Genomic DNA, 15,415 nt, shown 5'->3' with positions numbered 1-15,415 from the left:
TGTTTGAGAACATGTACATGTTTGTATACATACAGATATTCCAAAAGACACCCATGCAACTGTGACCAGTATATATACCTTCACTTTACACTTTATGTCCTTTTATCTTGTTCAAAAATATATTTTTTTAATTTTATTAAAGCAAGGAAGGAAGGGAGTAAGAGGGTGAGTAAGGAAGGGGGCAGGATGAGCCATGGGAAGAGAGGGGAAGAGGGCAATAAACAGAGAAGGAAGAAAGGAAGAAAGGAAGAAAGGAAGGAAGGAAGGAAGGAAGGAAGGAAGGAAGGAAGGAAGGAAGGAAGGAAGGAAGGAAGGAAGGAAGGAAGAAAGAAAGAAAGAAAGAAAGAAAGAAAGAAAGAAAGAAAGAAAGAAAGAAAGAAAGAAAGAAAGAAAGAAAAGAAAGAAAGAAAAGAGAAGGAGAGGGAGAGAGGTGTGGAGGGAGGGAAGGAAGGAGGGAAGAATTAATCAACAACCAACCAATCAACCAACAGTGGTCACTTGGCAATCTGGGTTCTCCCAAACACAGAAAATGATTCTGCTGAAAGAATTACATAAACCTGCATCACAGGAGGAAGTTAATAATGAATGCATGAAGGTGAAAGTCTCCTTGTAACCACAAAAAGGAGTTTTTCTGAAGAATATAGTTTTAATGTGGTTCAATTTTTTTTTAAAGGACTCAGTCCTTGATGGTATCAATTCTCTACATCTAAATGCACCGTTTCCTCAAATAGAAACAAAAAGTAGGATATTTCCCTTCAGGCATCTGACAAGTTACCATAAGGAAACATTTCCAAAATACTCCCCACCTCCTGAAATGTCTCTTTCCCTCATAAATCCATTTGTTCTAGGTAACCTCACCAGGTCACCTCACCTCCTCCTTGAAGCCTTCCTTCTCCTGCCCAGTGCCCTGCCCTTAAAGCACCTACCATGTACACTTCTCATCTGGCACAGTGGACAAGAGAATCTGGAAAGCCTCTCCCCTCTGAGTGCCCAGGATGTATTTATAGCTCAGGACACTCTTCCTGCTGGTTTGTACTTATTCCTGATCTCTTGGGCACAAGCTTCTCACGCACCTTGTTCCTTAGAAAAACTGTAAGCCCCTGGAGTGCCGGGACCACATAGTTTACCTCAGAGAATCCCCCCTACCTATACCTAGAATTGTTTTGTACCACTTACGAGAGAGCACTTATATATATGTGTTGAATAATGAGAAAAATGAATTAATATAACCCCTGCTCATAGACTGTCAAAGCTGGAACAACCTATAGAGCTCTTTAAGACCAGGACCCTTGTTTTACCAATGAGCAAACTGAGGCCCAGAGAAGGGAGGGTTCACACAGCCCAAGGTCACAGAGATTACCTCTAAAAGGCTGAACTGGAACTCAAGCTCCTGACCCAAAAAATGGTCTTTCTACTGCCGTCTCCTACCTCTCACACCCATATCTGAAGGCCTTACCACTGGGCAGCCACACCCACAATAAGAGAGGAAATCAGTTACCTTCCCCAGTGTGCGTGGTTCCGGAGCCAGGAAATAGGGCTGGATTCCAGTCCATACATCACTGTCTCCCCATAGTCCACAAAAGGCTTGTTCAGTCTGGGAGGAGGCAGGGAGAGCGGAGGGCAGAGTGTGTGAGTTAGACAATGACAGAACAAATGCAGCCCCTTGAGACGTAGGCCAGTTTCCCATTTTTCACCCTGGAGATATTACTGAGTCCTGGGCCAAATACTTTCAAGGATCAGAAGTAGCAAGTCAATGGAACAGTTACTTTCATTATAATTAACAACCATCTGGCAAAATCATTTCAATGGGTAAATATAAAATTATAATTTACTTCTGTCCATTGCATATAAGTAAATTTAACAGATGACACACGATGAAAAAGAGGACACAAAAATAACAGGGCAATGTTAATCAGCTAGCATAAAAAATTTAGAGTGATCTGTATAAGTGCTCACTTTCAGGTAATGAGACCTAAAAGGACAATCTGTCACTCAAGAGGCAGCTCATGCCCTGGCCGGTTTGGCTCGGTGAATAGAGCATCAGCCTTTGGACTGAAGGGTCGGGTTCGATTCTGGTCAAGAGCACATGCTAGGGTTGCGGGCTTGATCCCCAGTGGGGTGCATGCAGGAGGTAGCCAATCAATGATTTCCTCTCATCACTGATGTTTCTATCTCTCTCTCCCTCTCCCTTCCTCTCTGAAACCAATAAAAATATATTTAAAAGAAAAAAAATGGCAACTCAGAAGGCTCTCACCTGTGGCAGAAGTGGTGAGCACATTTCACCAGTATACCCATGCAGTGCACGGCCACGATGCCTATCACCAGCAGGCTAAGGGGACCCATCTGGGGCCAGGTGTTGCGGGCAAGAGAGGGAGAGACAAGCAGAGACAATTAGGAGTGAGCCAACAGAGACTGGATTTGCAAATGATCACAACGCTACTCTACTAAGGTACTTTCCAATGACAGAAGTTCTGACACAGCACTGGAAACAGAAATGTGAGCATGGAGATTAGCTCAGTGAGATGAGCATCATCTGAAACTTAGCATGCCTTCCAGAGAATTAATCTTGTGGAGAATGACACAAGATAAGGCTGTTTCAAGACTGTGGCCAATCAGCAAAACAGAAGGCTCCTGTGACTGTTGGGGGGGGGGGGGGGAAGAGATGGGTTTAGGAGTGTGGGAGGAAGGTGAAAGTTCTTTTAAGAGCAGTATCAGATCAAGAAAGGATAGCCTTTAGCTAAGGACAACCCACATCTCTGAGCTATCTCCAACTCTAACAAAAACCAGAATGTCTTTGGACAGTCAGTCTATAGGGAGTGAATCATAAAAGAAAAATATTCTCAGAGTTGGCCATCTAGAGACAGAGTGTGGAAGAACTGTGTAGAAAATGGACAGACTTCTGTTACTAATTCATTAGTTAACATTATTGATAAAAACTGCCTGAGACATTTTAAGTACATCCTTCTCACCAGAAAGTAAGCTCCCTGAGGGTAGTAATCTTTGTCTGTTTTATTCACTGATAGCATCTTAAGAGCCTAGAACAGTGCCTGGCACACTAAAGGCCCTCAATAAATATCTTTAGATAAATGGACATCTGAATTTTGTTTTTTCTCAGCTGATATTTTTTAAAGCTTCCCATTACAATGTTTTAAATAAAGTAAAAATATTTTTTAAAGATCCACTATATTCTAAGATTGTCATGAAACTTCCCTCCACCAATGCGGGCCCTTACCAAGATGCCTGCATTTTTCACTGCCAGGGGCAGCCCCAGGAGTCCTGTGCCAATGTTGCCTTTTAACAGGTGGATCAAGGTCTGGAACCATCTGAAGTGGGAAGAAGGTAGACAAGCACATGTTAAGAACAAGAGCTAACATTTATTAGGCATTTAGCACTGTGTTAAGTGCCTTCATATAGTATTACCTCATTCAATTCCCACAACAACCCTATGAGACATATTTTAACTTCATTTTATGGTTGAGGAAATAACTTGCCCAAGGTCACACACCTGGTAAATAATTGAACCAGGTTTCACACTCAGGGAGCGTGATCCCCAAGCGGACTCTCCTAGCCACTGGGCTATAAGGTCCACTCCCTGTGGCATCTCTGAGAATCCTCTTTCTTGGAGATTAGACCAGAGGGATGGTAGGGATCTCTCTAGGCACTGTATCCTTTCCTAGTGTATCTGGGCCTGGTTTTCACCACAGACCTGTCCACTGTAAAGAATCAGAACCCACACTGTAACAGGATGACAAGCTTAACTGTGAAGGACAGACACTAGTATCGGAGAACAGAAAAAATAAAAAAAGAGAAGCCCAAAACCCTTAACAGAAAGTTTTATGGAGGGAATTTTCATGCTTAAATGAATTTTCCTTGTGCATGTATTGAAGTTTTTCTCCTGTTTAAAAAAAAAAAAAAATTGTCCTGGCCCATGAAACAGTGGTTAGAGCATTGCCCTATGAACCAGAGGGTCTCAGGTTCAATTTCCAGTCAAGGGCACATACCTGAGGTGCAGGTTTGATCCCCCACCCCAGTCGGGGGCATGTGCAGGAGATAGCTAATCAATGTCTCTGTCTCTCTCTCTCCCTCCCTTCCTCCTTCCTTCCAATCTCTCTAAAAATCAACGGAAAAAATATCCTCGGGTGAGAATTAATAAAACAAAACAAAAAGTTTATGGAAAATGAACAGAGTAAAAGTCATGCAGTACCTCAACAGGCCAGAAGTCCCTGGCATACTTTACTTTAAAAAACAAACAAATAAAAATAGTCAAATGCCATAGAGCCGTGGTCAGCAAACCGAGGCTCACGAGCCACATGCGGCTCTTTGGCCCCTTGAGTGTGGCTCTTCCACAAAATACCACATGCGGGCGCGCATGTACAGTGCGATTGAAACTTCGTGGCCCATGCGCAGAAGTCAGTATTTTGTGGAAGAGCCGGTATTTAGTGGAAGAGCCACACTCAAGGGGCCAAAGAGCCACATGTGGTTCGCGAGCCATGGTTTGCTGACCACTGCCATAGAGCAACGGTTGTCAACCAGTGGTCTGTAGACCACTAGTGGTCCGTGAGGTCCGAAAGGTTGGCGACCTCTGGTTTAAGGGAACCTTTGGAGCAGTAGTCACCAATCAGTGGTCCACGGACCACTGGTGGTCGGTGAGGTCCGAAAAGTTGGTGACCGCTGCCATAGAGTCCTAGGGTTGGAGAAGCCCTCTTTTGTCACCTAGTTTATCCTTCTGCCTTGAGGGCAGTTTTTCCTCACCTATTATACAGACTGTTCCCCTTAAGGTACAATTGTAAAACCTCTTACATCCTCATTTATCTTTTCACTCAGCAAATTGCTATCGTGTGTAAAACACTGTGTTAATGCAGTGATGGAAATAAGAATCAGATATGGATCTCAGTCTCTAGAAACTAATAATGTCTCAAGGTAGAAAGATCCTGATCTGAAGAAGAGCCAGGAACAAAGCCCGGGGGGGGGGGGGAGGCAGGGGAGGGCTCAGAAGGGAGAGACCTGAGCAGAGTCCAGCAAGACAGGCAGGGTCTGTACGTGCCAGTAAGGAAGAAAGGCCTGGGAACACGAACCTAGAGAGAAACACAGGGCACCAACACAAAAGAATGCCTTGGTTCTGAGGCCCCTCAGGTCGGGGTGAGGATGGACAAGGGATTTCTACAAATCCCTTTTTGACGTTTTCCCTAGGGAATGGGAACTCGTCAAAGGACTGACAGAGCAGAGGCCTCATCTTCAGCATTTTCTATTCTTCTGTTACTTCCAGAAGGACCAGGTCATATATGGTATGGCTTTCACCCAAATCACAGACTCACTCAAGATTTAGCCCTTGGCACTGTCTTAAAACTCTTCTGTACAAATAACCTAAATCCCTCCTAAATGCTGCTTACACACACGTCTTCAAATGTGCAATTCAGGAGAAACAGAAAGCAAACAACACGTTATTTGACCATATTAGACTGATCTTTACCCTCCAGAAAGGAAATTTTATTGTTTGTAACCTTTCTCCTCCTACCTCCAGGAAGAAAACCTCTCCAATGTCCTACTGTCCCCAAGCTTTTCAGGAAAAAACAAGGATCCTGCTTCGAGTCTAAAAACAAGAGGCTGAGCGCTCTTCTGGGCTATTGTGCGGAAACAGCTTAAGGACCAGACTGCAAGGTTCCAGGAGTGACTCTATCATCAACAGCCAGTCACCAGGAGATTATGGACAGGATGATGGGCCAATCAAATTTCTATCTTGACAAAATAACCACCTGCCTCCCAGAGCCCTCCCCTAAATGCCTAAGCTGGGTTTTATGGGAGATCAGGTCCCTTTAGCCCTGGCTCTGCCACTAACTCCATATGACAATTCCCTTGTCCATCTCCTAGCCTGTTTCCTCGTCTGTAGAGTGAGGAGACTGGACTAGGACAACATACTCTCCAAGGTCCCTTCAGCTCTGAAACACCAGGATTCGAAGCAACTGACCAAAATTACTTTTTACTCAATGACCCCAAGCTGGGATTACTCAAAACCCTATCACAAAATCAACTGTAGGGGCTGCAAAGCCTTAACTATGGGGGTGAGGCAACAAGGAGGCAAATAACATCTTAATAAGCCTTACAAATCTTTATGGTTCTGTTTATGCTCCAAATCAGTAGTTCTTATACTTTTGGTCTCAGGATCCCTTAATATACTTATAAGTTATTGAAGATCACAAATAGCTTTTGCTTAATTGGATTATGTCTGCTGGTATCTACTATATTACAAATTAAAACCAAGAAATTATACTACTTATCAAATTAAAATAACAATAAACCTATTACATGTTAATATAAAAAAATACAGACTTTTAATGAAAAGTAACTATTTTCCAAAAAATACAATGTGAGAAATCTCTTTCATGTCTTGCTTAATAGAAGATAGCTGGATTATCTACTTCTGCATTCACTCTGCTGCAATATGTTTTTGGGGGTTTTTTTGGTTGAAGTATACAGAAAGTCTATCCTCACACAGACATGTAGTTGGAAAATGAAGGAGTATTTTAATTACCTCTTCAGAAAATTGTGGCGGTTTTTCTTTGATACTACACCACAACTCAACATGTGGTCATTTCTTGGAAGTTGTAATGTGGAATGTGAACTTTTCATCCTCTATTGCATTAAAACCCACTGGTGATTTCGCTCTTTGAATGATCTTTTACCTATGCAAAATGTTCTAACATCACACTTCGGTCATTTGGAAGATACTGGTTCTCTGGGTTATACAGACCTTTCAAATGCTGACATATTACCTTATATAATGTTTTAAAAAATCACATGTATTAATATCATCACTGATCTCATCAGAAAATCTTTAAGTAGAGAGAAACTGTCCAGGTCATAGTGCTGGAGACAAGTTTTTTTCTAATTTTGAAAGCTCAAATTTTATTGTGGGCAACAAATACTACTGACTGTTTTTCTTGAGGTGACAGTCTCCTTGTGATGGGACTGTGATACTTGCCATCACTTACATATGGGCTTTTGGGTCACCTACCTTGTATCACAATATGAGGGCAGGATGCCCCTCAGAACAAAGTATACACCAGAAAATGTCCCAATAAAAAACCCAAGGAAAGTATCTCCTGATTTGCTCAATTTCCAATAATCAAGGGTAAATAATGTGAGGTTGATTACCAGCTATAACCCAATGTGAATAAAAGAGATATTCAGAATAGCTAACAGGCATGCATTAGCTTCAATACATATAAAACCTATCAGCTACCATCCTGAAGTGGCTAGCTAGTTGGTGTTGAACGTCAGAGACATCCCTTTAAAAAATGAAAATCTAGATCATCTGGCAAGCATTGCATGGACAACAATTGAGCACAAGGAGCAAAAACTGGAAGGGAAACTATAGAGAGAGAAGCTTGGAAGAAATATTTCACAATAATGAGTGTGATCTCTGAAGGGAAGCCATCACATGCCATTGGCTGCATTTGGAGCACCTTCTGCCTGGGGGAAGCCAACTGGGTGGAAAAGGTTAGGAAGAAAGAGAACAATGGTCTTCACTGCTCCAAGTTGTGCTCTAAGTATCTTTTCCATCACCTAACAATGTGAGGAGAGAGAGAGAGAGAGAGAGAGAGAGAGAGAGAGAGAGAGAGAGAATGGGAATATATTACATTAAAGAAGCTGTAGGGACTGAAGCTTCCTAGCTGAAATCAGCTAGTGGTGGAGATCCTCTAGTTCCATCCAGTTCGCTGCAGAAAGAGCCCTACACCAGGAAAGACTGCAGCCAGAGGGCTTCACTAGTAATGGCTTCCAAGAGAAACTTCTATGGTCCCCTTGGGCAGTCACAGGAGATAGAATAAATCTAGGATACAAAGGCTGCCTCAGTCATACTTAATCCACAAAGGAACACAAAAAGGGTGATGGCTAAGCTTGAGGAATAAACGGAAGGACGGCAAAAGATGGGATGCTGGGATCCCAAGAAAATGTCAGGGGTCTGCTGAGGTTGAGGATCTAGTTGGAGAATTTAATGGAATAGATGCTCCTCTGAATTTTCTAATTGGAGTGGAGAACACCAAACAGTGAGCATAGCTTCACAGTGAGGTCCTCAATTTTATCTTACATTTGGGGGAACTGAGGCCCAAAGAGGACCAAACTCAGCCCAGATGAGATGGGATTCAGTTTCCAGGGATGAAACCTAAGCCCTTCTTAGAAATGAAAAGCAGATCTCCTCTTCTCTATAAACCCCCTGATTTTTTTTAAGTGTAGGAGAAGTTATTCTTCCCTTTTCCTACTTCTTCAGCCAGATGAATTGGCTGTTTGGTGACAGGGACAGAAGTCTGGAGGAGACTTTGCAAAGGAGGCTTCCAATTGGGCTCGGAGGTACTTGAGGTTCTAGCACAGAAGACCCATAGTTCTAAATTAAGAGAATGTTCTTTCTACAAATTTTTCTTATGTTTATGATCTTAGTCTTCTAGGACCAATACAGCTGTAATGTACAAAGAATAAGAAATAGACTACAGAGTGACAGTTAACTGCCCAACTTCTTATTTTCATCTATAAAGTGGGGGAACTGGTAAGATGGGAAGCAAAAATAACTCCATCCTTTCCCAGCACAATAGGAAGGGTTTCTTCTTTCTATATTACTGATACAGAACTGAGGGCCGTGAATCTCCCCCAGGAAGATAAAGGAACAGTTACTTACGTTGTGCTGCTGCTTTCCCCAAAGCGCTGGTAGGAGCCTGAGGAAGAGAAGTTGTTCAGACCTTCAGATGGACTCTCATCCGGACTCACGTCAGTGGAGCTGTAGTCAGCATAGTCCTCATTCCGAAGTCTCTGTGTGGACATGGTAGCTGTGGGGACAGAGTCAGTGCTAAGACCTCCAGTGGCTGGGGTCTTTAGCTCCATGCCTGGGGTGGGCTCTGGGGCAGAAGCAGCCATCGTCATAGTAGCTCAATGCGGCTGCACTATATATTAAGTGCAATGCAAGTGCTTGTACTTATGAAAATGAAAAAGGTGCAAAGTTCACATGGGTAGGCTGAGCTGACTCAGCTTTTACCTCTCAACCTTCCCAGTTGGTGCCACACTCATATGTTTCTAAATTTGTCGCAGCACACCTGGACAGCAGAGGTGAGGCATACTTGGGAGAGGTAGGGGAAGAGGCAAACAGATGATTCCAGGAAGCCTTCCCTGTTCCTTAGGTCCAGATGAACCATCCTTTCCTTTGAGCTAATTTCTTGGACCTTGAACAACAGTTAAATTGTATCTATTTCCATCTTCCCCAAGAGCAAGCTCTCAGAGGACAGAAACCTGAATATTCTTAACTGTATCCTATTTTTCCTCTGCATTCATTAGAGAAAGAACCTTGCTGCATTCAAAAAATGCCCTCCAGATCATCCAGTTCTGCTCACACTCACTAGATCCCAGAGCCACAAATGACTTTCTCTTTCTCTTTGCCACGACCTCTGGCATATCCTATACTCTTTGGAGGTCATCAGTGACTCTCATCCCCTGAACCTAGGCCTCTTTGCTTGCAACCAAACCTGAATATTAAGAAATGGCAGCTAAAAGCAGCACAGAAGAAAACCAGGCGCATGAGAGGTGCTCACCACTGGCCTTTGTCTCAATAGCTGCCCTCCACGATGCTTCTTCCTTTTTATTTTACAGATTTGCCAATTTTTTGAAGATGGTGAAAGAAGAAACCCTTCCTATTGTGCTGGGAAAGGATGGTGAGGGTGGTGTTCCCTGGGTGGACTTTCCCAGTAATGCTACTACCAAAAAGAGAACAATGACTTCCCTAAGATACATAATGAGGATACATTTTGAGAGTCGTATAGACTCTAGAATCCTAGAGACTGTTGTTAAAAGAGACTTCACTCCAACTGCTTATTTTACAGATTAAGAATCAACTCCCCCCTCACCCCCAAAAAAGATGAAGGGGCCTGCTCTGCTAAAGCCAGGGAGCAGCAAAGCAGTAAACCTATCTCCTGATACTCTGCGTGAATCTGAAAACACCTACTGAATACAGTGCCAGTTGCAGTAAGGGAATATTATAATGAAAAAGATTCAACTTCCTGTCCTCCAAGAATTGCGATCAAGTGATAAAAGAAAGGTATATGGATATTAAAATTACAAATAAAAATCCTTCTGACGCTTTGCAGACTGGCACAACTGCCTGCCCATAAGGGGCTCCCCCCAGCATGTGGCTGGATGCTCACCCTGAGTCTGATGTGCTATCTCAGACACAGGACCTCTGACGGCCATCACAACATGCCTTCCACCTGACGCCCAACACTAGCTGCCAAAGGATAGCTCTGTGAGGAGTGCTCCCACAGGTCCAGTCCCAGGAGACGTTTCAGAAGACTATCCCCACCCCAGCACCTGAGTGATCCAGGGTGGCCTCATTTTTCCCACCAACTGTAATTACATGGAGATGGGATCCCATGTAATCTCACAAGGAAAGTGCTTGTTAAAAGCCAGTAAAGGGCTTGGAAGTCCCAGAGAGCATCGTGCCTCGCTTCACCACCAGAGCAACTTTGCCAAGTATCTAAGAGGATGTCCTTCATTCACAGGCTGGAAGAATTCAAGAAAGTCATCTAGCTCTGGGGCAGTTAAGCTCATAAAGGCGGGGGGGGGGGGGAGAATTATTAAGTAGTTGAAAGCTACTATTCAGGCAAAAGTAAATAAGCTAGTTTCTATGTAATTTACAAGACCTGGGTTCTAACCCTGCCTCTATCACCAACTTGCTTAGTAATTTGGAATAATTCTCTTTATGTCTGTGGTCTTTTTTCCAAATATGCAAAAAGGGGAAGGGGTGAACTAAAATCTCTCTCAGTAACTCTCTAGTTCTAATATTGTAGGAATCAACTAGTCTAATTATTTATGCAAACAACAGCTAATTTCCAGTCTCCTCCAATATACCAAAAGTGTCTGAGGAACAGGGCTTTCCAAGCGAATCCTGCATGTTACTGAGGGAGAAGAGACAGTATACAAACCTTCTCCATCGGGTTCCCCAATCCTTCCCCATCAACCAAGAAACCACTCTGTTGCTTACTTGGTACAGATGCACATTTCAAACACTGTAAAGGTGACTTTTCATATTGTGTATAAAAACTGCAGTTACCCACCCACCGCAGATTATTGTTAAGAAGCTGCTCAAAAAGAGGGTGACTTCTACAGATCTAAAGTCCAAGCAACAACGGCGGGATGTGGGAGATGTGGCTTGGCAATTGTGTGAATGTTGAAAAGGGGAAAAAAAACTGCTACTTATGTTTTAGTTGATAAGCTTCACAGAAGTCAGTGATATAATAATAAGGCAATGTAATTCTAGGTTGCACTAGGAAACCCCATGTAGATGCTATATATAGCACTGTTCAGTTTTGCCATGCATGGTATTTCAGGTAGCAAACTATAAAAGGCAACAATGGCAAACTGTGGTGCAGCCAGGAGTCAGCAGAAGGATAGGAATGGAAGCCAACTCAGTGAGGAATGGTTGGAAACACAGAGAAGGTTCAACCTGGAGGACTGGCAACGTGGGAGGCATAAAAACTGCCATTAGAAGCTGTCCTATGGATAAGACTTGTTATTCAGGGCCTCGAAGGCCAGTCAGAAATACAATCAGTAGGTGGAATGTACTGGACAGGTGTTTGGCTAGACATAAGGAAGAACCTCCTATTAAAAGGAGTTGTCAAGTTGGAATGGTTCACTCTGGGAGACAGCACGTTTCCAATCCCTGGCAAAGTCCAAGCAGAAACGCTTCTCAGAGATGTTAAGTAGGGATTTAAGCACCGTAGAGGGTGGGTGCAGTCACTCCCTGAAGTTCCTCAGGCAACTAAGTACTCCTCCTCTTGCTTTCTAGCTCTCCCCACTGAGTGCTAGCCTGCAAGGTCACCCTGCCCCTGCGCTCCCATTGATGAAACCTGGTTTTCAAGTCTACCGCTGCAATTGCCAGTTCCTGTTAGGTGGGAAGTTTTAACAAGAGAACCTGTTGACTGTCAAAATGAGGGGTTGTAGTGAGCGTTCATGACAAGCTTGTCCTTCACATCCTTAAGGACAGTGAACATTATATGTGGCCCATCAATGCAAAGTCATAATCTCCATAAGATATTTAGGTCCAAAAGAGTGAACTACTAAGTAAGAAAAGGCTAGGTGTTAGTGGTTAGTCAATCACCTACTTCTGGAAGGTGTTATCAGGACCATGCTAGCAAAAATAGACCCCAAAGTCTATTCACTCGACTCAGCTCTAGGATCTTGCTTCAGGTCAAGGTGTGAAGAAATGTATTATTAACAGCAACGACTCTTCAGCATCTGACCCTCAAAGACACAAGCATTTAAAAAAAGAGGTACTCACTGGGAGGGGGTGGAGGGGTTGAAAAGAAAAGAAAAAGCAGGAGTACTTACCTGTGAGAACAGTTATCTGAAGCAAGGGGGGAAATAAAGCCTTCCCAAAGGCGGACATCTATCTATTCTATTTCATATCCCACATGCTAACAAGTCCAGGCCTAGAACTGCACAGAACCTCTGAACTGGACGAACACTTAAAACTTTCTCCAGTCCGACCCTCTACCCAACACAATCTTCTCATCTACAACATCCCCAAAACTAACTGCCCGTGACAATTAGCTTCGGCGACAGGGATCTCCACGCTGTGCTGCAACGTGAGAGAGCACTAATTCTGTGGGCGTTCTTATGCTCACTCACAAACCACTTCCCTTCCGGCACTTCCATCCACTGGTCCTCGTAACCTCCGGACGATTGCAAAAGAAATGGAACCCACCTCCTTACACCGCCCGTAAAATGGACAAGGACAGCTCTGAGCACTTCAAGTTGCCACAAGGATGAGGCCGAATGAACAGTTGAGGGAAAATAAGAACCCAAGAGCAGGCAGTTATAAATGGCATCATCGGAAAACAAAGGGAGAAAAACTTAATGCCATCATCAGAGCAGCCTCCGCAGCTCACAGCCTTCATCCCAGGCAATGGGTCTCGGGCACAGAGCAGAGCCCGTACTTCCTGACTCCAAGAACATCTTTAAAGAAAATGTGTCCTGGCCCTGACCGGTGGTTCTCTTCCCACACACCAAAAAGCTGCAGGTCCAATTGCCGGGCCCGGCACATACCCAGGTTTTGGATCTGATCCCCAGTCGGGGTGCGCACGGAGGCAACCAATGGGTGTTTCTCTCTCATATCAATGTTCCTCTCTCTCTCCCTTCCTTGCTCTCTAAAATCAATAAACATATCCTTGGTGAGGATTTAAAAAAAGAAGAAGAAAGAAAATGTGCTGTAAATGTACAAGTTGATTACTGTTGACTAGACTCTTGAGAAGGGTCAAAGAGGGCCTTGATCATATTTAAAGAAAACAAGACAGTCCAACTCATTTTCTGCTGTCATCACTGAGCGTGGCCATCATAGAGGCAGGAAGAACGAGGAGAAGCATTTCATGGCAACTGAGAAAGACGCGTTAAGTAGGGAAACTGCTTCCTGGACGGCTGGGTTAAGTCTTCTTGCAATGCAGATGCTGATGGGGGGGGGGGGGGGGGTCTCTGATTAGGAAACAGAGACTGTCAGAGCCAGGAGGCCCTTAGGGACTTAACTCCGTCCCTGTGCAGCCTGGGAACCTAAACCCAGCGAGGCCGCTGCAAGTGTCAGGGCTAGCACAGACCTCCCATTCCCCAATCTCGGTTCTTCCCATCACGCTGCGTTGCTTCTTATTTCAGCAAGCTTCACATAACTGCGAAACGCCCCCCAAATAACCACTGTTCCCCCGAATCTGACCAGCTACAGGAAAACAAAACAAAACAACAACAACAACACACACACACACACACACACACACACACACACACACACACCCCGATCTCTCCAAGTTCATGCCAGGGCTCTCCACGGCCCCGCTGGGAGTCGCCTCCCCCCCTCCCTCCCTCCGAGCCTCGCTTTGTCTGACTTTACACAAAACTGCAGGGCGGCGAGAAACAAGCCTACAGAGCGATGAGTTTGCAGGAAGGCAGCCCGAACACCAGGCAGGGAACCACGCCCAGAGCCGACCCCACGGGTGCTGGAGGGTGCGGCGCGGAAGGGGGCGAGGAACCAAAGAGACGGGGCCGGGCACGGGCGCCTGCCCGCGACAAGTTTCTGCGGGCGGCGGCGGCGGGCAGCGAGCAGCTGTCGGAGCCCCGGGCGGCGGACTCCAGTCGCGGCGCGGCGACCTCCGCGGTGCCCTCAGCCAGCCCCTCCCCCTCCCGGCCTCGATTTCCCCGACGCTCCGGGGGGAGGGGCCGGGGGCTGCACCAGATGATTCCCAAGGTCCCTGCGGTTTGGGGTTCTGTGACCCACGGACCCGCTCTCGGCCAGTCCCCCCCGCGCGGCTCCCACCGAGGGCGGTGACTCGCGGGACACGGCCGGGCTCCTCTGGGAAGCGTGGCAGAGCCCCGGCTGGTCGTCAGGGTGAAGTTCCCCGTCTCCCGGCCTCAGTCTCTCCACCTGTCAAATGGGACAGGCAGGTCACGTGAGGCAGCGTGAGGGGCAGGGAGTCTCCAGGTCGCCTCATCCCAGGAGGGGTGCCCGCGGGTACCACAGCTGCGGCCCGGGAGCCCGGGAGGCTCGGACGGGCATCCCAGGCCGGTCGGCGCCTGACCCTGAGCATCCATCCGCTGCGCCCCGGAGGAAGGCGGTTCCTGAGGAAGGCGCTGCCTGGCCGCCACCCACAGCCTGTCAGCGCGCGGACTCACCGCGTCGGGATCCGGTTCTGGTTCCGGCGCTGGCTCCGGTTCTGGCTCCGGTTCTGGCTCGGCTCCGGCCGGGGCTCCCGCCTCAGTGAAGTGCGTCCCACCCCACCTCAGCGCGGAGGTCTCGCCATCCCCTGGGCGGCCCGGCAGCCGCTTCCGGGCCTCGTCACGTGATGCAGGCGCCCGAGCCCGAAGCCCCGGTCACAAACTCCCGCGAGCCGCAGCTCCTCCCCTCTCGCGGTGCTCCAGAGCGCGGCTGCGCAGCACCCCCTGGCGACCCAGTGCTGCCACTGCAGGCAAGACCGCGCTCCTGCGGCTGGGACTGCGAGAGGGAACTGCGGGGCGGGGCGGGGCGGGGCCGGGCGGGGACGGGATGGGGAGGGGGCTCGAGCATGCGCAGTGAGTCCCGAGTCTAAGCGTGCTGTACCGAGTGTGGGCTTGTGAAAGGTCATTTTTATTGTCGCTATATTTTCTTTAACACGTCCCAATGAGCACACATTGCCTTTATAATCAAGAGATAATACATCTTTTAAAAAACCATCTGGCCATAATTTTAGAAGTTGACACAAACTCATTTGTAGTTGCTACTGGAAATGGGACTGTGAGGTAAGGCAACGTTATCTTTTTAATATATTTAAAAGTGTTCAGCCGAAACCGGTTTGACTCAGTGGATAGAGCGTGGGCCTGCGGACTGAAAGGTCCTAGGTTCGATTCCGGTCAAGGGCATGTA

At 46.2% G+C, this 15,415-nt stretch overlaps 1 protein-coding gene across 2 annotated transcripts in view; it reads right to left on the bottom strand.

The window, feature by feature from the left end:
- SLC36A1 (solute carrier family 36 member 1) overlaps window positions 1–14,873 on the bottom strand; it is a 41,944-nt gene extending 27,071 nt beyond the window's left edge. For both annotated transcript variants that reach the window (XM_059698945.1, XM_059698946.1), the window contains exons 1-5: window positions 14,689–14,873; window positions 8,669–8,816; window positions 3,233–3,323; window positions 2,255–2,343; window positions 1,499–1,594 (exon numbers count right to left, since the gene is read on the bottom strand). In XM_059698945.1, the coding sequence (XP_059554928.1) occupies window positions 1,499–1,594; window positions 2,255–2,343; window positions 3,233–3,323; window positions 8,669–8,811 (419 nt within the window). In that variant the 5' untranslated portion in view covers window positions 8,812–8,816; window positions 14,689–14,873. The remainder of the gene's footprint in view (window positions 1–1,498; window positions 1,595–2,254; window positions 2,344–3,232; window positions 3,324–8,668; window positions 8,817–14,688) is intronic.
- Window positions 14,874–15,415: the final 542 nt, after the last annotated feature.

The sequence above is a fragment of the Myotis daubentonii genome, chromosome 5 (assembly GCF_963259705.1).
Source record: "Myotis daubentonii chromosome 5, mMyoDau2.1, whole genome shotgun sequence".
In the NCBI taxonomy this organism is placed as follows: domain Eukaryota; kingdom Metazoa; phylum Chordata; class Mammalia; order Chiroptera; family Vespertilionidae; genus Myotis; species Myotis daubentonii.
Note: the sequence above shows the minus strand (reverse complement) of the source record. Positions and strands in the feature narration are given on the sequence as shown.